We start from the raw sequence: 20,839 nt of genomic DNA on the forward strand, positions 1-20,839 counted from the left end.
ACGAACGAAAGCCACGACATGACTCGCTGCACAACCGAGCACGTAGCTTGTCCTGTCATATCAGGCCAGGCAGTTCTATTACGTTGGCTACGTGAACCATCTATGTTTTGTTCGTAAATCGTAATTCATAATTTCATCCCGTTGATCTCTTAACTCTTGGGGTTGGCGTCCACACACGACTAGACCTATCGCCGGATTGTTGGCTTCCGAAGAGAGTGTCAGTCCTCCCAGGTGTACGTCCTCCTATCCTCGAAGCTAACAGACGTGCAGCCGGAGACATTTTTGCTCCAGGCGTTTGACGTCCTACCGCGGGACTGCTGGTGAATCTTGGTGTCGGCGTGCGTCCGTCTTGCCCTTGCAAGGCGCTCAACCTGCTTCCAGCTGTGGGTTTTCGTCTTTGTACGTTTGACTTTTCGACAAGTCGATGATGTATCTCCTCTCTCTTACTTTGAGCTTGCAACTGGAAGGGGTTGTTCGCAGCATCAGGATCTGCTGCGGGAAGTAAGGCCATAGCAGAGGCGCGCTCTTCTGCATCTGCCTGAGCATCCGATACGGGTATGCCTCGTGGAGGGTCAAGCTCATGAGGCAGCGGTTCGGCATCGACGAATGCGTATCCCTTGACGCGAGGTGTTTCGGCGCCAGAGTAGCCTGCATCAGTCGATGAGGGACGTGGCCGACCGGCGATGGCGGCATCAATTGCAGACATTGAAGGTGAAGGTGGAACAGACTGCTCTTCGCCTGGAGCTACGGGCAAGCGTGTCGACGCATACGATACAGTTTTTGGAGGAGCGACAGAAGCAGCTTGGTCGCGATCGAATGTGGTCTCGAATGTATCCTCTATGCCCTCTGGTGCGAACATTAGGGTATTCCGCGGCCCTTGGCGGCTAGGGAAGGAGTCAACTGAAGCAGTGCGATCGTCCAGGTTCTGTGAAGGGCGAGTAACAAGGGCGGTGGACTGAGAAGCGGGAGTGTTGGACAACAGCTTTTGCTGGGCCAGTTGTTGCTTGGATGGCAACTTGTTCCCGTGGTAGAAGAAAGCATATTTCTCGGCGCGCTTCTGATTCTGACGGTCAAGAAGGGAGTTGAACGATTCGTTGTCTTCAGAAGTGTATTTGGCCTGGAATGCGCCTAGCGAAAGCGACGTGTCGACGGGCGGCTTGAGCGCTTCAGAGCTACTAGAGGCAACTGTAGGTGCAACAGACGGTGTTCTCATAGGCGTGGCACCTTGCCAGCCACGTGGAGTCGCTGACGGGGCCATAGAAGTGCCTCTTCTCGACCGAGGACCAGGAGTCATGGCCTGATGCAGTTTGCGACCAGCATCTCGAATCCAGTCATTATTGTTTGAGTCCAGAGCTTGCAGGTACTCTTGTTGAGCTTGCGTTTCTAGCAGTCCAGGGAAGTAATCGCGGGCGATGATGTGTGAGAGGGCATCGGTATAGACATCTTCATCCACCACTTGCGACGGTCTTTTGATGCGTTTCGTCGGTGGCGGTGGTGGCATCAGTTGGGTGTCGGCACTACGCTTGGCTAGCGCTTGCGACGAAGGCGTCGTCATATTGGTGGTCTCGACATGCAGGTTTGAAGATGCGAAAGAACAATGACGAACCTGGAAGACTCAAGAACGGTGGTGCGATTGATCGATCTAATCTCTTGGCGTTGATCTGTTCTTGTCTGTCACATGCTAAGATCAATTCACATTTCCGATTACACCCAAGAAACGAGCCTGTGACCTTGCATTAGAAGAGAGAAAGCCTCATATCTCTGTCTCACAGACATATCGAGGTAATGGAGGCTAGGTCTCATGTAAGCCACTGCAGCTCGACATTTGTCTCGAGCGTCTTTGTCGAGACCTATTGTACAGCAACGGTGAACATCACATGGCAACGCTAGCGATGCATTACGCACACTACTTCTAGCCGCGGCCGCCGCCAAAACTTCCAAGATCTATTGTACCCTTGCTCGGAGCGGGCGCCGAGTTGTCGCATAGATTGGCCGAAGTTCAAGATAGGAAGCCTGCCACATTGATCTGGCTGGGGTCCGAAGCGAGATTCCCATGCATTTCGCAACTCGACACATGTGCAACCTCTTCAACGTCTGCTGCTCTACATCCCAGCCAAATCCATTATCAAGCAGAAAGCGAGCATCGAATATCGTAAACCTGAACCGGCTCTGGCGACCGCCTGTTATACAATGCTGGGCCTTGGAAGCTGGCGATAAGATGACCTACAGCTCAGGGCTGTTCAATTAAGATTTCAGCCAGTGTCCACCGAACATGTCCGGGTGACCGTTGGTGACATGATTTCGTGGGGCAACAGGAGCAAAGGTCAAGCAAGGTAGACTCTTTTCTGGTTCTGGCACAGAAGGGAGGCTATCACTTTAAAGTAATGGTCATCATTCGTCGTTACATCCGCAATCGTGGTGTGCACGAGCGAAGGATTCAAGACATTTCAGCCATGCTTTTACTACGCATTGAACATCGTATTTGTACCTAGGGCACGTCCAGCGTTCCTTCCCCTCCAAACTAGCTTTCCCAATAGTCTCGATCAAAGGGTCTATGATGGACAAGATCGGCAAACATCCGAACAATCTTGTGGACGGTTGCTGATGTTTCAACGTGCTCGCGCATCCCGCTTGCACGGTATTGGTTCCTCGGTGAGCACGACTTGCACGCCTCAACCGCCTTGCAGCCGGCCTGGCACCATGGAAGACTTCGTCACAAGGTACAAACACTCTGGACCTCTCTTCTCCATCATCTTCGATCATTCTGATCGTCCTTGCACATTGAACGCGCAGTCATGGTTGAATGGGGTGGACGTGAAGGCACCAAGCAAGTTGTCATAGTCTTTGTCTTCCTCGCATTGGCCTTGATCGTCTTGTCTCTTCGACTTTTCACACGGGTCATTGTGACTCGAAACCACGGCTTAGAGGATTGGGTCATTGCAGCAGCATTTGTAGGTCACCATGTCGCACCGATCACTCAACAGATGATAGTAACACACCGATAGTGCTTTTCAGTTGCTCAAGCATCACTCGTGCTTGTCGGTGAGTATTGCCGGCGGCAGGATTAGGAACTGGAACTGAATGTCTGCAGAGGTCCAACATGGCCAAGGCCTACCACAGAGCGATCTATCGCAAGATGAACTCATCGGATTGAGGAAGGTACGAACCATAGTCCTCCTGAACTGCAATTGCATCTGACTGACGCGTATCAAACAAGACCCTGTGGAAAGCGATACCTACCTATCTGGCCGGCCTTACCTTGACAAAACTTTCGATTCTGTTACAGTATATGCGAATCTTCAAGGACAGACTCATTCGTCGAATTATCATCGGCATGCTAGTGTTTGTAGCATTTTTTGGTAAACATACGTACGGAATCTATTCGGAATGACCGCTGATCAGAAAACAGGAGTCTGGGCTATACTTGGATCGTTTTTTCTCTGCACTCCTGTCCACTACTTCTGGGACAGAGTCGGCGAAGCTAAATGCATGAACCTTAAAGCAAAATGGTTCGTCGATGCTGCAGTAAACATCATCACAGACCTCATCATCTTGAGTATGCCGATGCCATATCTCAAAGGTCTCAATCTACCTAAGCGTCAAAGAGTAGGACTCATCGTCGTCTTTGCCCTTGGAGGCTTGTAAGCTTACCGACTTGTTCTGCAAGAACGACTTGCTAACATGTGACACAGTGTATGTCTTGTCTCCATGGCTAGACTAGGTCCTCTATACGTAATTTCAAACACTCAAGACGTAAGCAAGCACAACGGACCAGCAGCCTTCCTCTCCAGCATGGAAGTAAATGTCGGCATTATTTGCGCTTCTCTTCCCAGCCTACGAGCAATAACACTACGAACTTGCTCTCGAAGATCCTCGCATCCCCAACCAGAACGCACCAACCATGCAGGATGGTGGCAGTTCGACAAGCGCAACGATAATATCGAGTTGGAGGAAGGCCACCGTCAAAATGAAAGTGGATCGGGAAGTGCGATCACAAAAGTCGTGTCTATCAAGATGGATACACAAGAGAGAAGAGAGTCGGGTAGAAAGTTGTCGATATGGTCGACACACAATGGTGGGATCTTTGATGGAGGTGCTGCCAAAGCGTGGATCAGATCAGGAGAATGAAGATCTTGGAGAAAAGATCCGCAACATTTCACCCTTCGGGTCTCATAGGCAGTCGTGTCGGTTCATGGTCTCCCGAGTAAGTTTCTCGACTGCTTGCGTTCGCATACTCGATCGGCGTCCATATGAGATTTGACAGAAAGGAGTATCATCGACCAACAGACGACTCGACGCTGGAAGGAAAGAGCGATGAACCATCACTTCATTTGCGAGGGATCGATGATTGAGCTATGCGATGGCTAGCGCAGCACACATGAGATGCAGCCACGTGCAGACGACAGGAGCACCCTCATCAAGAGCGGACTAAACAAGCAACAGAGAGTGGTCAAACTCAAGAGAAAGACACTTGAGCAACACCAGCCACGCGCACCAGGACCACAGCCCCTCTCTCGACCAACCACAATCGGAAGCACACCTCTTACTTCTCAAACCCCTTATATACCGGAGGAGAAATTGCAACTCTCACATCCCAGCTCGGTAAGACCGAAACTCAAGTGAGTTTGGCGCAGTGGGAGATCCCCTGACCACCGGGCAGCCGTAAAATACCAAACCCTCCCATCGAGGAGGATATTTGGTCACTTACTGCTGTGCGAATCCGGGAGAAGTAGCGTCGGTAACGCCTACTTTTTGTTTACGGTATGGAAAGGGGTCTTAGGTTCGATTCTGGTTGGTGATACATCTCAGTGTTGAAGCTTTTTGCTTGCTGTTACCAGAAACGATCGGCACACGCCTTTTGACTTGAATTGCTTTAGAGATTGAGACTGTTCGCATTATGTGTTATTACTAAAGGCTGAGATGGGATGCTAAAATCCAATGCTATCTCCTTCCTCTCTCAAAATCCTAGTATTCAGTAGTCAAAATCTTCTTGAGCTCACCACTCTGCTTCTCGTAAACCTCCACCTTGGCCTGGCTAGCCATAATCTTCGAAAGCAGATAATTGACACGACTCGTCAGCTCTGCCGGCTGTTTCGGCAACTCACCAAGTAAATGCAGCTCTTGCTCATACTTGTCAATACTCTGTGTTTCAGCCTTGATGCCTTCTGCCAGGACTGCGAGATCCATGCGTGACCGGAGGACCTTATCCTCGGTCAGCTTCTCGAACGCAGGCTGGTAGACTGGACGACCGGGCTTGATGGCATAGGGGCGGCCGTTGTACGATTGGATGGCGATGAGTTCTGCTTGCTCGAGAGCTGCGAGGGCTTTTTCACCGCCGGACTTGTAGGAGTCGGAGAGGAGTATTTCGTTGTAGCGTATGGTTTGGTCTTTGGCGAGTTGCTTGATGAGGAGCCAAGCTTGTTGTGGCGTCCACTGTCTATCACCGTCGTTTTGGCCGAGGACGAACATCTTCAGGATCTCGCTGGCAGACTGCTCGACGATTTCGCGGACAGCTTTGCGTGGTGTTTCTCCAGCCTTGATTCTACGAGCCAGGAACTCGAGATCGGTAAGGCGGCCACCTAGAGCGGGGAGGACACTATCAAGCTCTCCGAGATCTTTACGGCGTTGAGACGGTGTCAACTGCTTGATACCAGCTTCTGCGTCTTCCGATTCAAAGTCGATGTGGTTGATGACGAAACGTTTGGCAACCTCGAGACTTGTGTCAGAAAGACTGATCTGACGGAATACGCGATCCGGCAAAGCTTTAGACAGCGATTTGCTGAATGAAACATCGTGAGTCAAGAAGACGACGTGAGCGATGTTCGAGGTAGTGACTCGAGCGGCCCTGTTCAGAGTTAGTGGCTGGCTACAGAGCACTAGTTCTTCCAACGTACCATTCAGCGATCTTGTCGTAGACAACAGTGCCTTCTTGACTCTTGTGCAAGAAGTTATCAATGACAATGACGGGTCGCCTCTCAGGGTGTGCTTCGAGGTACTCATCATCACTGAGGTTGGCATCTCTATCATCCCTCTTTCTTCCATCCAGAGCAATTTGTTTCAAAGCTGTTTGAGTGTTCGTGAAAATCTTAGTGAGCTGAGAGTCCAAGGTCTCAGAAAATCCAGTCTTGACACCAGTCGCACCCTGGGCTGCCAGATCGATAAGTCCACTGATCGAGTTCATCCATGAGAAGACTGGTCTGTAGCCAACTTCAGCGGCTGTAGCGCTAATGGTACCCGAGTCTCCGCGAGCTTCCTGAATAGGTTTGCAGTCAATCACTAGCTTGTTCTTGCGGTCCTTCAGGGCTTGATCAACGACCAACTCTCTCTTTGCTGATCCGCGAGGGCCCTGAACCACAATAAACGTGTCCGCAGTCTCCATCAGCCAAGTCTTGATTTGGTTGATGTTGCCCCTCTGGTCGTCCCAGATAGCTTCCATGCCAGCTTCGTCAGGGGTATGTGATCTCAGTCGGACAACATCAAGAAGGTCGTTTGCCTGCTTGATGAACCAGCGGTAGACTCTATTGTCCTCAAGATGTAATGTTCTAGTAATATGCGCCTTGATGAACGCGGTACGGATAGGGTCAAAGACTGCAACGGTGATACCGGCGACAAGAGCGGCGACAGCAGGAATGACTATCCTGGGATGGCTCGTGAGCCAGTCAATGAACCATCGAGCCTTCTGCTTCTTCTCGTAGCTGATTCTGAAGACTGTTCCAAGTTTGCCACCTCCTTGTGCTTCTGACACTACGTAGCCATGGAGACAGTTCTAACATCAATCAGCACTACTTCCATGACCCAATTTCAGAAATAACTTACCTTGGCCATGACTGCCTTTCTCACCGTCGTAAAATCGATGTTGGCATATTTCGGCAGGACTTTCGAGTCTGAAGGCTGAGAGATGATATCTGCCAGTTTTCCATAAGGTCTGAAGTAGGCATAAAGCTGTTCTTGAGAAAGCTCGGCTACCTCACCTCCAGGACTTGTAGGCAAGAACTCGATTCTCAGACGCTGACTGGGTAAGCGGTACAGATCCTCAACCCATGGCTTACCCTTGACCAGCCCTGCTCGGACATTGGTTATAGGTGCCCACCACGGCTTTACCTGATGGTCCTGAAGGTGCTTTTGCACAGCGGCTTCGATGTCGGCAAGTTTTGAACCAGGCTCGTACGTGAACTTGACGAAAGCGCCTCCTTCTTTCACTCTGGGCAATACTTCGACGACATTTGCTTGCACCTGTTTGTCAGGGGTAGCTTCTTGTGCTCTCTTGATGACCTTCTGCGGATCAATGGCTCCCATGGATTTGTCGCCTCCAGTCAGTGTAGAGAACAATTTATCAGCACTCAAAAGCGGCAGTCGCAGGAGCCATTGTAACCTCAAAGGATAAAGATCTGTAGACTGTGGTCAGATGAAAGTTTTCTAGACATCGGTGTATCGACTCACTATTGAAGAATAGTACGCCCTCATTGTGAGCAGCGTTGATATGTCCAGTGTTGTCCTCTCCTGCTTCCAAAGACTTGTAGCGTAATCCTTGAGCACATGCCGCACGATACACTCTGGGCAGGCCAGGGCGCACCAGCTGGCGGGTTAATATATGTTGTGTCGGCAGCATCACGAGTTCATCGTCACGTTTCCCAAATAATATCCAGTGGTTCCAAATGTCCAAAGATATCGACCAAATGGGGAAAAGGCAAATAAAAGTAAATGTAAAGACCTTGTACCAAAGTTGGAGGACGTGTAGGGAAGTTGGAAGTGAGCAACGACGTCACGTGTGGCTTGCTCGAGCGGACTTTCTTGAGCTGTTTCGAGATTCGAGATGGAGGTCTTGGCCAGCACTTTTTCTCCTACAAACATAATCAAATCAGATCATGGGTTGGTGGTGGTCATCGGGTCCAACAGCGGCTCCTGCCACGGAGTCTGCTCCTCCAGCAATAGCACAAACACCGGCACCAGTGTCCACAACGCATAGAGAAGCACCAAAGAAGATCGCTTCACCAGACAGCGACCTTGAGGCTCTATTCGCATCATTCGAGAAAGCCTCAGAACCCACAAGATCCACAAACACAACACAAGAATACGCACATGAAGCACCACGGATCGACCACATAACACCCGCACCGAAAGAAACACCCACAAATTACGTTCCCTCGCCCTCTGGCTCAATCGAGCAGCAGTCACCCACCGACGCACCCCTCGATATCTCCCCCGAAGCCCTCTACCCACGTCAAATGTCCTGCCGTCAAGCCTTCGATCAAGCCTTTTACTGCCAATCCCTAGGTGGAAAGTTCAACGACATCTACCGCTACGGAGAACTACGCAGCTGCTCGGACAACTGGAACGCCTTTTGGTTCTGCATGCGCATAAAGACTCTACCCGACAAGGAGAAGGAAGAGCGTATCAAGGAATTTTATCAAGCAAAGGATGAACAGAACAAGGCTGAAAAGGGCAGCTCGGAAAAGATTTGGGATTTGAGAACTGAGCCGGTCAAGAAGGCCTTTTGGAGAGATCCCGAGGACGTGACAGAGAAGAATTGAAACCTTGTTCTGTTGGTCATATAACTGTACCTTTATTGTCGATTGGAAGATACCCACAGGCGTTCAAACAAGACAGCGTCATCACATGAAATCACAAGAACTATACTCTTACATCGCATCCTCGACCTGATGGCACCTACTTGTCACCTACTTGAACACATCACATATCACTTGAGTATTTGTTTGAGTGGAGTAAAGTAGATTTCTCATATTTCGTTATTTCCAAAAACGACAGAGCAATGGTCTAGTTGGTACCTGACAACATGTACAGATCCTTGTCCATCTATATTATGACTGCATGCCAACACCCGAACTACCCAGCAGCTGCTTTTCTTGAAGCACGCCTCCAACAAGTGGGAACGAGAATGTCGACGTCAGACTGATCGTGACAGCCGTCGATGGAAGCGGCGCGTGGCTCCGGATGGCTCGGTGTGGCAGCTCTATATCCTTGGTTCAGGCAAACTCAGCGCTGTGTTGCACTTGTTTGCTCTGTTGGTTGATCCTATTGCTTGTCCAGAAGAAAGAAAGAGGTTGTCGAAGAAGAAATGCTAAACGCAAAATCGCAGTAATCAATCCTGTCTGTACAAGCAACTCATCTACTCGTTGTCACTGTCACCACCGATGGTCATGCCAGACTTGGCAGCACCAGGAGCAGCCAGCTTGGTAGGGGGGACACCGAGGCCGTTGCGGTTTCTGAAGAAGAGGACACCCTTGCCCTCACCCTGAGCACCCTCCGAAGGCTCAACCCACTGGCACCATCTGGCACTGTTGTACATGGCCTTGAGGAAACCGACGGGACCATCTCTAACATCGCTGCGGTAGTGTTGACCCATGATGGGCTTGATAGCCTCGGTGGCCTCGTCAGCGTGGTAGAAGGGAATGGTCGAGATGTAGTGGTGGAGGACGTGAGTCTCGATGATGCCGTGAAGAAGGTTGCGACCGATGAAGCCAAACTCGCGGTCAATGGTGGCAGCGGCTCCACGAGTGAAGGTCCAGGTGTTGGCGTCGTAGTGAGGGAGCGAGGGGTCGGTGTGCTGGAGGAAGGTGATGGCAACAAGCCAGTGGTTGACCCAGAGGTAAGGAAGGAGGTACCAAACGAGGAGGTTCTGGAAGCCGAACTTCTGGTTGATGAAGTAGAGAGCAGTGCAGGTAAGAGCAAGACCGACGTCGGACAGGAGGATCAGCTTCTCATCCTTGCGCTCGTACAGAGGACTGGCAGGGTTGAAGTGGTTGACACCGCCGAACCAGCCGTTGCGCTTGCCCTGGCCCTTACCCTCGGTCTGCTTGTGGTGGTTGATGTGGCCGGTGACGTTGGTGATCAGGTACAAAGGCCAGCCAAAGAGCTGCTGAGCGATCATGTGGGTGGCAGTGGCGATAGGGGTCTCCTCCATGAGCTCAGAGATCTCGTGGATGGCGTGGCCGACTCTACCGGCGTAAACCTCACGGGTCTTGGGAAGGAAGACCATGTCACGCTCCATGTTGCCGGTGGCCTTGTGGTGCTTGCCGTGCGAGATCTTCCATGAGAAGTAGGGGACGAGAAGAGCAGAGTGCAGAACCCAGCCAACGGTGTCGTTGAGAGTCTTGGAGGGAGAGAAGGCCTGATGACCACACTCGTGGGCAATGACCCAGAGACCGGTACCGAACAAACCCTGGAGCACGGTGTAGAGGGCCCAGAGGGCAGCTCTAACGGAGGTTGAGGGGATGTACTCGGGGGTAACGAAGTTGTGGCAGAGGATGAAGGTAGTAGCGATGCAGACAATGTCGCGTGCAATGTAGTAGAAGCCAGTGGCAGCAGAACGCTCGAAGCAGTGGGCGGGAATGGCGTCGCGGATCTGCTTGATGGTGTAGTCGGGAATCTTGAACTCATTGCCGTAAGTGTCGATCAGCTTGCCAGCCTGGTTCTTGGTAACCTGCTCGTCGACAGAGCCGAGCGAAGATAGCGAGCTGGACGAAGGAGAGTTGCGAGGTGAGTCGGCAGGAGAGACGACCTGCGAGGGGGCAGACGAGCTGGCGACCGAGTGGTCGGTGACGGAGCGCTGGAAGGCGCCCCTTTGTGTGGGAAGAGCAGTGGTGGAAGCCATTGCGTGTGTTGTGGGAGAGAGAGACGACTGAGCTGGAGCTCAATTGGGGGCGTAGGTAGAGTAAGGAAGGGCAGAAACGGGACAGGCCAATTAAAGCGTGTTTCCGTGTCGAGTGGGGATGGGATCTGAGTGCAACAAGAGATTGTTGAGACAGAAGCCAGTAAGTAGGAGCCTTGAGTCTGCGTGTGCGGGACAAGGGCTTGGTGGATTGGCAGAACGAATGAGCGAACGTGGTGTGAAGGAAGGACAGGAGGAGACGGGCTTTTAATCGACACGGACACGGTGTCGTTGTGCGGTCAGAAAAATTGTCAATTGTCCCCAAGCTCAGAGTCGCCCACGCGCTAGAAGCGACGACCCTGAAAGGCGAGACCTCCAGAACCCGATCAACCTCGGGCGAATCTTGCGTTTCATCCCACCTGCCTGACCATTCGAACCTTCCCAACATAAATTCGCCTGTTTGCTTGCTGCCACTCTGCCACCACATCAAACGCTATTTTCTCACCTGCACATCCTGCACTTGATCCTCGTCGTGCCCTGCGAATCTGTCCTCATTGTGCGTCCTGACTCTTGAATGCCTGTTGCCCTAGACGCGAATCATTACTTGTCTTGCCTGCATTTTTCCCGGACGGCGAATTCCTTAACGTGGTCGATCTCGTCCCCACAGGCTGAGGCAAGCCCCCTTGCCAAAGGCTCAAGCGCCATGAAGCGCCTCAACAGCATCTCTGCTGATCTCTCCTGCTCGTCCTTGGCATTCCTAATTGCCCCGACCTTTGACCTTCTTCTTTCTCTCGATCATGACCACCCGGCGCCGGTAGAATGGTCTGGGGGCGCGCGGGTGTGCTCTCGCGTCTCCAATCACTACACCCGTCGTCCTCGACCGCGTTCCTCGTTACGTACGGACGTTGGCAGCTGGCTTGCTGTCGCTGCTTTTTGCGGCCCAAAACTCGAGAGCTCCGAGCTAGATTAACCCAACATCTGTGCTTCTTCCACGACCGTTCGAGATGCTTCTCACATACAGAAACTCGTACCACTTTCGGTGACAGGATGCTTGCTTGCTTTTTCTCGTGCTGCATCAATTGTCTTCCCCTGACCTGCAGTGCTTTTGGCATGATGCAGGCTATGCTTGCATCAAGTGCGCACAATTGAAGCAGTTCTTGCGAAACCCCTCATCCGGCAACATTGTTGGGACGACGTTTTGTGTTTGCTGTATGTCGCTGATATCGAGAACCTTGTTCTTCGGCGGCGCAGCGCATGGCCTCTTCGTCATATGTTGACACTTCACGCCTGCCCACATCCAGTCACACATCTATCCTCGGCACGCGCACTCTCTACAGATTGATTGGGATAATGCTGTCTGGTGATATGACGTCGAGCTCTCACGAGCTTGTCATGTATTTTTCATGTGTCTGTATCTTTGTCCCCTTCCTATATGCAATTGCGGCTTCCAATCGACAGCCAACTTTTCTGATCCAATCAATGTATCATCCATCTTCAATGTCCTTCTGCTCCGGCTGGTTGACACCCGGTATATACTCGTAGTAACGTAAACACATAGCCCCAAAATGTTGAATATCCCTTGACGCCATGCATGAATCCTTTCGTTAGAGCTTCATCAGTCCAATCGTCCTCTTACTGCCCGCCTAGTTTGTATGTACACTTAGGCGCGGTCGGGCCAGAGCTCGTTGGCCACCTTCTTGACAAGGTTGAGCTTGGCAAACATCTTGTCCTCGGTCATGGCCTCGGCACCGACACCAGTGCTGGCGAAACCGCACTGTGGACTGATACCAATGCACTCCATGGCCTCCTCGCGGCTGACACCCTGGCCCTTGGCAATGATGTCGGCAGCCTCGAGGACCTTGTCCTTCATCTCCTTGGCATCCTCAAGGTCGGCGACCTTGGTGCTGACAACACCGAGAACGACGTTCTTGTTCTTGGGGAGGAAGCGGAGGGGCTCGAAGCCACCGCTGCGGGAGTCATCGTACTCGAGGTAGAAGGTGTCGTAGTTGAGCGACTTGAAGAATCTCTCAGCGATCTGCTCGTACGAGCCCTGGGAAAAGTGCATCGACTTGGAGAAGTTACCTGGAGGAGACGATTAGTACATTGACTGGTGCTGTTCATAACAGACTGGCTTACCTCTGCAGATGTGGAGACCGACGTGGAGTCCCTCGGGACGGCCCTCCAGGCAGTCGTTGTGGGCCTTGCAGTACAGGTCGAAGAGCTCGTCAGGGTCGACACCATCGGCCTTGAGACCCTCGAGCATGTCCTTGGAGCAGAAGTAGGCAAGAGTAGGGTCGTCAATCTGGACGCTCTTCAGGCCAGCCTCGTGCAGGACCTTGAACTCCTTCTTGTAGGCCTCAGCCAGGTCGGCGAAGAATGCGGCGTCGGTAGGGTAGACCTCCTTGGGGTAGCACTTGCCGGGAGCAAGACGGAGGTGGAAGTAAGGAGCTGGGGGCATGGTGAACTTGCACTGGTCCCACTGCGACTCGGGGACCTGCGACTTGAGGTACTCCCACTTCTTGAGGTAAGGGCTGTGCTTGTACTCAATCTTGCCATTGCAGACGACAGTCATGGGGTACTTGAGGCCAGCCTTCTTCAGGGCGGCAATTGGGGGAGCGGAAAGTCTGTAGAGGTCCCAGGGAGCATCATCGACCTCCTCGAAGCCCTCGAGCTCCTCAAAGAATCCACCAAAGTAGACCTTGCGGTCGTACTCGCCAGAGCAGATGGGACGAACACCCTCTTCTTGCTGGCGCTTGACAATGTGGGTAATGGCCTTGTGCTCAGCAGCCTCGAGCTCAGCGTTGTCGATCTGCTTGTTTGCGGCCTTGGTCTTGGCCTCCTGCAAGTCGGCAGGACGAAGGAGAGAGCCAATGTGCTCAGCGTGGAAGGGAAGTCTGACCATGATTGCGATGCAGGACTTGTATGTGGATAGAGAAGAAGGAAAGGCTCAAGTACCCTTCTCCAAGATAGATATGCCCCTCCATGGCGTGAAATGAGAAGTACCGAACTACTGCTAGTAATCCGTTCACAACTGCCGTGTCGCCTTAGCTTCGCTGAGTTTTGTCCATTCTATGACAGCCCACGCCTGTTATCACAGTCCGAGGACCGACTGTTAGGTAATGCTTGATCCTCCAATTGCTCTGCCCTCCCAATGCGAATGAATCGTCTATATACAATTACTCCGAGCTCTCCAAGCTGCTCTTGTAACAGGACCGATAGCGGTCAGCGCCGAGATGTCAAACCTTCTTCGCTTTTACCCTGAGCTCTTTTTGAGCCGCATTCAAGCGATGCCCCGCTAGACATTGCGGAATTCAACCGCGGCTTGCTTGCTGACCTTCAGAGACGAATGTGGGCGTGATTCGCAAACAAGAAGCTCTTGTCATATAAAAACACGAGAAGGTGGATTCAATGATCCCTATACATAACATCGGCCGATGTCAAAGTCCATCTAGAAACAATAACATGCCTCTTCGTGCTCGGTTCTGGTCAACAGCAGTATCGAACACCACCATGTCGACGGAGGGTTCTACCAACTCGACATTATAGCATCGGTAATCCACAATAACCTCCTGAAAGATTAGAAAAGCAGGGAAATATATTCGACAAGTTGAGGAGATGTATCAACAGAGATTTTGTAACATTGGACGGTCAGTTGATGCTGCTACAGGATATTCAGACAAGTGGCAGGGTCATCACTTCAACAAGTCAGACTTGGCGGAGCAGAAGTGCCCGACGCCAACGTTCTTTGGAAGCACACAATGTCACTTGAAAGTTGGACCATAGAACAAATTGAATGATATCATTAGCATGTAGCGTTATCGATTGTATCTGTATGCCAGAATAAAAGCGCCGGTCAGAGAATAGCACCTACGCTATTCCAAACATGCCTCTTGCTCCATGTCTCCTGCTTGCTTGTCTTCACCTACTCGTCTTGACTCGGTGCCAAGATAGCTTGACATTCTTCGATATCACGTATCGTCTCATTGAATGTGTCGGATACTGCCGAGGCAGCATGGTTGCGATTCCAGTCGCCCTTTGTTCTCCAGATTGCGTCCATGATATTCGCCATGACTTGCTCAAGCTGTTCGACATTGAGTCCACTCGACTTGCGAATCAGTTGATCATCCAGACTCCTCAGGATACCCGGATCGGCATGAATGAGATGTGGCTCGTTCAGAAGTGCTTGTACGGTGAATGTGTGACTCTGAGGTTGACTGCTTGATGCTGGTGGACCCATCACTCTTTGTGATGATTGTGAAATCTGCGAGCTGTACATGTCTGGTGGTTGCGTGTTAGGCAATTGACTACCACCTTCAACCTGGGGTAATGTACTGAAATCGGGGGCATCATCGTTACGGACGCCATTCGAAGAGGCATTGGTAATGACTGAGAATGGTGCGCTGCTTCTGTGACTCTGATCACTTATCTTGTGCCCTGAGCTGGTGGAAGACGCGCTGTTATAGTAGTCTTGATGTCCCGAGCCAGGCGCTATCCGTGTCAACGCACTAGTCTGAGTATGTGTGGGATAGGGCTGAGTGCCTTGTGCCAATGGAGTTGCATAGGGCTGAACGAAACCTACTCGCTCATGAGGGTTGAGGAGCGAGTTGTCTTGACTGTCAGGCATCTCAGGCTCACCGTGTACCCTTGACGGTATATCTGAGCCGTTGGTGAATCCGTTGGACAAGGGGCTGGGCCCAAGAGGTCTGGCCGGCGTAAAGGGATGCAGCGTCCGTGGCCCAGGTACTTCCTCTCCAAGGTGAATTGTTCCACCAGACTGTTCGGTGACAGTGTTGGAGATGTTGGGTGGCACGTCCGGCCTGATGATGGGCACTTCTTGCCCTGCTCCGGCCTTGTCGTTCTGCTCCTTCTCACGAGCCTTTTCGCGATTGTATACAGCCTCGCACTCGGCAACCAGTACAGGATTGATCGCTGCCAGATGCATCATATCGACTTCGACGTTTGCGCGCATCTCGTTCGCCTTTAGTATGCGCTCTGGATCACCGCTTGTCTTTGCATCTTTAGCAAGTGCTTTAATGTCGTTGAGGAAGTCCTCGGGACGCTTGTAGTATCCGTTAGAGAGGCGCTTCTCAATGGTGACGATCTCCAAATTGTAGTATTGCTTGCCAGTCGCGGTCTCGTGCAAAACTGGAGCGCCCTTTCCATCCTTTGATATCTCGTAAGGCCTCAATTGCTGAATCTCCGCACGATCCAGATCGGTTGTAACGATGCTTGGATCCTGCTCGTCGTACAGGTAGCCAATGAGACTCTCCTCCACGATGGGAGCTCTGAACTTCTTGTATTTGAGCTTGATCTGATCCATGACTGGTTGTATCAGTAGCTTGAGATTGTTGAGAGTGAAGCGGTCCTTTTTCTTTTGTGCCCGGAGCTCGGCCTTAGTCAATGTCTTCGGCACTTCTTCGACCACGGGTGCCTCGGGCAAGACTGGCAAGATACGTCTCTTGCGGTTCTCGGGTTGAGGAAACTCTGCCGGTGATTGTCGGATATAGTTCATTGCCTTGCTGAAAAATTCTCTGCGGGCCATCTGTACAACACGATTAGTGAGATGGACGAAAAACACGCCAGAAGCCAAACTTACCTCTCCAGGTCTGTCCAAGTGGAAGTAATTCTTGCGCGAACGGCTGAAGAGCTCCCTCATCATCTCCTGGTTGGGCTGAGCTTCGCTTGATCGCAGTTCCATCACACCGAGCACAAGGACTGGGTCCGTGGGAGACAAGGTTCTCAATAGACCATTGAAGGTCTTGATGACTTGTTGTCCCATTGTCTCGTACCAGATATCAATACTGGGCAGGTAGATGACGCTGGGTTTGTGACGCTTAACTTCTTCAAATAACTGGACAATAGCTGCTTCAGGTGACTATGACAGAGTTAGCTTGTTCCAAAACATCTCGATGTAGACAGACTCACTCTTGTTGAATCCTTTAGCAAAGTAGACATATCGAACGATTGTACGTGAAGTCCTTCAAATTTGGCCAGCAATGCAGCACTAATATATTGCTGACCCATGCCTTCCAGACCGCTGATAAGCAATCTTGGACGGTTGATTCTAGAGCTTTCGAATTCTCGTTGTAGTGTCTCCTTCTCGAAACCATTCTCGTCTTCTCGATCGTCGAACATGGCCTCTTCCAATGCAGTCCTTGGCTTCTTTTGAGGTATGATATCATCAATGATGGCCGAGACTTTGGCAAGCGCTTCCCTGAGCAAAGGTTCTACATTCGGCTTCAACGGCGATGCGCCCGAAGCTGCAGATCGCTCAGAGGAAGGTACGATCTTGTTGATTGAGATCATGAAGTCCTTGGGTTGAACTCTGATTTGGGTGGGGTCGACGAGTAGCTTCTTTTTGCTAGAATAGATCTGAGGGAAGGTGCCCTGCACAGCGTTCAACGCAGCTTCTGTGCAAAGCGAACGAAGATCAGCACCACCATATCCCTTGGTCAAAGTCGCGAGCTGATCCTTGAATTCTGGCTTCAACGGTGGTTCCCAGCCTTTCGTGTGGATGTCGAGAATTGCGCGACGAGCCTTGACATTAGGGAGCGGGAAATAGAATTCTCTGTCAAAACGACCTGGACGACGCAAAGCAGGATCGACCGAGTCAGGTCGGTTGGTGGCACCAATCACGACGACTTGACCACGACCGTCCATACCGTCCATGAGAGCAAGGAGAGTAGCGACAATCGATGCATGAATCTGCTCTTGCTTACTGGAGCGGACGGGCGCAAGACCGTCAATTTCATCGAAGAAAATGATGCTCGGTTGTGTCTTTCTCGCCTCCTCAAACAGTAATCTCAATTGTCGCTCGGCCTCACCAACCCACTTGCTGAGCGCATCAGCACCTTTGCGCATGTAGAATGTGATTTTCTGTCCATCAGTACTCAAATCAGACGCAAGAGCCCTAGCAAGTAGTGTTTTACCAGTTCCTGGTGGTCCATGAAACAGAACACCTCGAGGCGGCGTTACCTTGAACTGTTGGTAGATATGCGGGTACATGAGTGGGAGCTGCACCATTTCCTTCAGTCTATCGATGTGATCCTCAAGACCTCCAACACCGTCAAAGTTGACATTTGGATCGACGCCCAACGGATCAGCATCTGCCAAAGCCTTTTTGTCCTTGACTTTTCCGAAGTTGGAGAGACCGCCAGCAGTCGAAGCGCCAGCATCGGCATTGTGAGTTTGTGGGAATAGACCAGGTGCTCCACCAGCGGTTGGTGTCATGCCTACAGCACCTCCAATACCGCGAGGCATTTTCTGGGCCATGTCATCGTCACTGCTGTCAGAGTCGGCTCCGCCAGCAGCCTCTGCTCCCTCGCCGCCAAAAATGGGGACAGGGCCACCAGCTCCACCGAAAGGACCCAAAGTTGAGAACAGAGATCTCCAAGGTCCAGCGGCGCGACGCGGGCGTTGAGATGCTGACGGGGCGGCCACCTCTTCTTCATCTGCTTGATGCGTCTCGGGTCGGAAAATACGGTAGTCGGGTCTGTTGCTTCGGTTTCGCAGGGTTGTACCCTCAAATACGATGTCATTGCGTGGATTACGCCGAGGTCGTTTGTTGCGGCGTCTGTCCTCGCGCAGATCGTCGGCTTCGTCAGCGATCTCGTCACGATCTAGCTCTTCCTCTGAAGATTCACGAGCACGCTTGGCAGGTTTGCGTCGGGAACGTCTGAGACCACCGCCACCACTACTTGAGTCGTTATCGCTCTTTTGATTCTTCTTGGGCGAGTTCTGTAGTTCGTCGGCGCTCGAAGCTTCATCACCACCGGAACCTGCAGGCTCAAAATCGCTGCTAGCTTCGCCTTGAGACTTGCGTGTCCGCGGTCGGAGTCTTCTTCCCTCGCGACCTCGCTGTTGTGGACTTTCGGTCTTCTGCTGTGACTGGGCAGAGAAGTCAGACACGACCAAACCTTGGGGGAGTATCACTTGACTCACCCTCAATTTACGCTTGTTTTTGTTGATCGGACCCTCGTCCTCATCATCTTCCTCTCCCTCGGCATCAGCTTCGTCTTCAGCTGGTTCCTGTTCATTCGGTTGGACGTCGGAAACAAAAGGTGACGCAGCTTCGACTTGAGGTTCTTCTGCAGCCTCCTCCTTGGGTATCTCATCTGCAAACTCGCGCAACTCTCTGTCAAAAGATTCGGCCACTTCGCCATAGTCTTGAGAGGCAGGGATTTCTTCTTGGGAAACTTCCATGATTGCACTAACAGTAGGTGGCGGCTTCTTGTGGCCCTTGCTTCTTGTGCCTCTGGCGGATTGAAGCTCGGGAGTGTATGATGTTTGACGAGCGCCTTGGGTATGGGCGTGCTTGCCAGAATCGTTGAGTGCCATCAATGGCTCTGCATGTTGTGAAGCGCGACTGCTGCGTCTTGTTGCCATACCTAAGCCCTCAGCAGGTGTAGTTCCACGTTGCGACACTATAGCGCTAGTCGCTCTTGTTGACCTCCGAGGATTACTCATGGTGCCTGTGTCTCTCAATGTTTCCAATCTTTCAGACGCAACTCTAAGCTTGAGAACGAGCGAAGGCTGCGCCGGTTCGGGTAGCTGAGGTATAGCGTCGTCGCTTCCTTCAGCGTCCTCGTCCGACTCAGCGTACTGAACCTTGACGCGAGCAGCCTTGCGTGTCTTGCGTTTGCCAGGACCTGGAGAGTCGTCTTCGTCCTCGGACCCAGAGCTTTCTTCGATACTGTCGTCGAAAGAACCCTCGTCGTGGTCGTCACTGTCGTCGACAATGTCGCTACCGTAATCGTCTCTTCTCTGACGTTTGCGCGAGGGTTGCGACTTTGACTTCTTGGAGCGCGCGCTTCTCGGCTTCCTTGGGGACGAACGGACATTCACGTCGTCGTAATCTCCGTCGTCAGAATCGCTCTTGGTGAAGTCTTCGGGACGAATGTACGAGCGCGAATGCTTGGGCATGGTGTGTCGAGCGGCGAATTGCGCGATGCAGTGTCCGGGCTACCAGTGTCTTTCCGGCGAACTCGTTATCGCGCACACCACTCAAAGAAATACGACACTGACTGTGCGAATCATGTATCGGTACTGAAATGTGGCTGTGACTGTTTCCTGTAACGCGTTTTGATTATGCTGTGTTGCGCGTGCGCTGTGCTGGCGTTGCGGCGGACAATCGAAAGCTCAACCTCGCGAGTAATGTATCGAACAAACGCGTGCTTTTCTGCGCGACATAGAGCACACTGATACTGCTCTTTGATATTATGAAGGTAATTGAATGATGGAAACGATGAAAAGGGGAGAAGTGACTTTGGGGGAGAAGCGACTTGATAGCAAAGTCTTGGCAAATTTCCAAACCTCCAAACTCACTGATTGACGCTTTATTTTCGACGTACAACCGGATGCATATTCTATTGTGACCACCATGTCCAAGTGGAAAAATTGAGGTCAAATGGTATCTGTCGAACTGCAGATGATAGTTTTCGTCCAATCCGCGGCACTCATGGACTACCCTGGCCTCAATATTCAGCAGACAACATCGTAGAGCATTCAGGAACCATATATCTCTGCTGCCCGGTTCATAGTTCCCGTCGATCATCCCCACAGGTGCCATGTGTCTGAGAGTAGTCTATTTTGACCTCCTGCGTGTCCATGCTGTCACGTGACTTGAGCACCTAGACTTGCCAGCTAATGCATTGCTTGTGGTTTCGACTCAGACAGCACGCTAGATCTGTGAGCATGTACTATCCACTCGGTCAGATTCGCAAGGTTGGTCGAAGATGGTGTTCGTGGTTGGTGAACTGTGCTCCGACCCCGAGACACCTTTTGAAGCATCACGGAACGAACCCCAGAAACGACTTCAAGCATCAAATTCGTGATCCCAATCATCTTCCACCCAAGATGACTTGCAAGTCTAAATTCACAAATATTATTGATAATGCAAATATCTTCGTGCAAATTCAGTCAAGTTCGTTCCGCACGGCCAAGATACAAAGCATTAGACAGCCAGCATCTGGCATCCAAATGGGCCTAGACACTATCGACGTAGAGTGGAATGATGTTGCTTGTTTTTAGATGGTCATCTCATCCCGATCAGATCATTGTTGTGGTCAATTTTGACGCTCGAAGTTTGCCAGGGGGTTGAGTGGGCAGGAAGGCAAGTCCGGAGACGAGTTCGGCTTGAGGCGGCAAACTTTCGGGCGCACAGAAGGTCAACGGCACATAAAGCACTACTCCATCGCAAACATTAAATCCCATTCTGTTCGAGATGCCGGT

At 51.6% G+C, this 20,839-nt stretch overlaps 7 protein-coding genes across 7 annotated transcripts; 2 read left to right on the forward strand and 5 right to left on the reverse strand.

Annotated features, from left to right (window-relative positions):
• Positions 1–133: 133 nt before the first annotated feature.
• Positions 134–1,555, reverse strand: AUEXF2481DRAFT_1654 (uncharacterized protein; the record flags this gene model as incomplete). The annotated part of the gene is made up of 1 exon (XM_013491703.1): positions 134–1,555. The coding sequence occupies one exon, from the start codon at positions 1,553–1,555 to the stop codon at positions 134–136; it is 1,422 nt and encodes a 473-aa protein (XP_013347157.1).
• Positions 1,556–2,795: 1,240 nt separating this feature from the next.
• AUEXF2481DRAFT_1655 (uncharacterized protein) lies at positions 2,796–4,128 on the forward strand (the record flags this gene model as incomplete). The annotated part of the gene is made up of 6 exons (XM_013491704.1): positions 2,796–2,951; positions 3,006–3,042; positions 3,092–3,159; positions 3,218–3,359; positions 3,410–3,641; positions 3,693–4,128. The coding sequence occupies 6 exons, from the start codon at positions 2,796–2,798 to the stop codon at positions 4,126–4,128; spliced, it is 1,071 nt and encodes a 356-aa protein (XP_013347158.1).
• An 837-nt stretch (positions 4,129–4,965) lies between these two features.
• On the reverse strand, positions 4,966–7,609 carry AUEXF2481DRAFT_1656 (uncharacterized protein; the record flags this gene model as incomplete). The annotated part of the gene is made up of 4 exons (XM_013491705.1): positions 4,966–5,845; positions 5,895–6,766; positions 6,817–7,388; positions 7,441–7,609. The coding sequence occupies 4 exons, from the start codon at positions 7,607–7,609 to the stop codon at positions 4,966–4,968; spliced, it is 2,493 nt and encodes an 830-aa protein (XP_013347159.1).
• A 256-nt stretch (positions 7,610–7,865) lies between these two features.
• AUEXF2481DRAFT_26075 (uncharacterized protein) lies at positions 7,866–8,531 on the forward strand (the record flags this gene model as incomplete). The annotated part of the gene is made up of 1 exon (XM_013491855.1): positions 7,866–8,531. The coding sequence occupies one exon, from the start codon at positions 7,866–7,868 to the stop codon at positions 8,529–8,531; it is 666 nt and encodes a 221-aa protein (XP_013347309.1).
• Positions 8,532–9,127: 596 nt separating this feature from the next.
• Positions 9,128–10,612, reverse strand: AUEXF2481DRAFT_62434 (uncharacterized protein; the record flags this gene model as incomplete). The annotated part of the gene is made up of 1 exon (XM_013492136.1): positions 9,128–10,612. One exon carries the CDS (start codon positions 10,610–10,612, stop codon positions 9,128–9,130), a length of 1,485 nt encoding a protein of 494 aa, XP_013347590.1.
• A 1,322-nt stretch (positions 10,613–11,934) lies between these two features.
• On the reverse strand, positions 11,935–13,813 carry AUEXF2481DRAFT_378352 (uncharacterized protein). The gene is made up of 4 exons (XM_013492226.1): positions 12,746–13,813; positions 12,268–12,691; positions 12,144–12,207; positions 11,935–12,090 (listed from the first exon to the last, which is right to left on the reverse strand). The coding sequence occupies exons 1-2, from the start codon at positions 13,509–13,511 to the stop codon at positions 12,270–12,272; spliced, it is 1,188 nt and encodes a 395-aa protein (XP_013347680.1). The 5' UTR covers positions 13,512–13,813; the 3' UTR covers positions 11,935–12,090; positions 12,144–12,207; positions 12,268–12,269.
• Positions 13,814–14,383: 570 nt separating this feature from the next.
• Positions 14,384–19,838, reverse strand: AUEXF2481DRAFT_36145 (uncharacterized protein). The gene is made up of 3 exons (XM_013491981.1): positions 16,535–19,838; positions 16,206–16,484; positions 14,384–16,151 (listed from the first exon to the last, which is right to left on the reverse strand). The coding sequence occupies exons 1-3, from the start codon at positions 19,529–19,531 to the stop codon at positions 14,532–14,534; spliced, it is 4,896 nt and encodes a 1,631-aa protein (XP_013347435.1). The 5' UTR covers positions 19,532–19,838; the 3' UTR covers positions 14,384–14,531.
• Positions 19,839–20,839: the final 1,001 nt, after the last annotated feature.

Source organism: Aureobasidium subglaciale, assembly GCF_000721755.1.
Source record: "Aureobasidium subglaciale EXF-2481 unplaced genomic scaffold scaffold_2, whole genome shotgun sequence".
NCBI classification, from domain to species: domain Eukaryota; kingdom Fungi; phylum Ascomycota; class Dothideomycetes; order Dothideales; family Saccotheciaceae; genus Aureobasidium; species Aureobasidium subglaciale.

Bases quoted from the DNA above. Each gene is read 5' to 3' on its own strand.
- AUEXF2481DRAFT_378352 (XM_013492226.1), bottom strand. From the start codon at position 13,511: ATGGTCAGACTTCCCTTCCACGCTGAGCACATTGGCTCTCTCCTTCGT. The intron at 12,692-12,745 runs GTAAGCCAGTCT...CGTCTCCTCCAG, and splicing joins CGGTCTCCACATCTGCAGAG to GTAACTTCTCCAAGTCGATG.
- AUEXF2481DRAFT_36145 (XM_013491981.1), bottom strand. From the start codon at position 19,531: ATGCCCAAGCATTCGCGCTCGTACATTCGTCCCGAAGACTTCACCAAG. The intron at 16,485-16,534 runs GTGAGTCTGTCT...ACTCTGTCATAG, and splicing joins TGCTAAAGGATTCAACAAGA to TCACCTGAAGCAGCTATTGT. The intron at 16,152-16,205 runs GTAAGTTTGGCT...CGTGTTGTACAG, and splicing joins ACTTGGACAGACCTGGAGAG to ATGGCCCGCAGAGAATTTTT.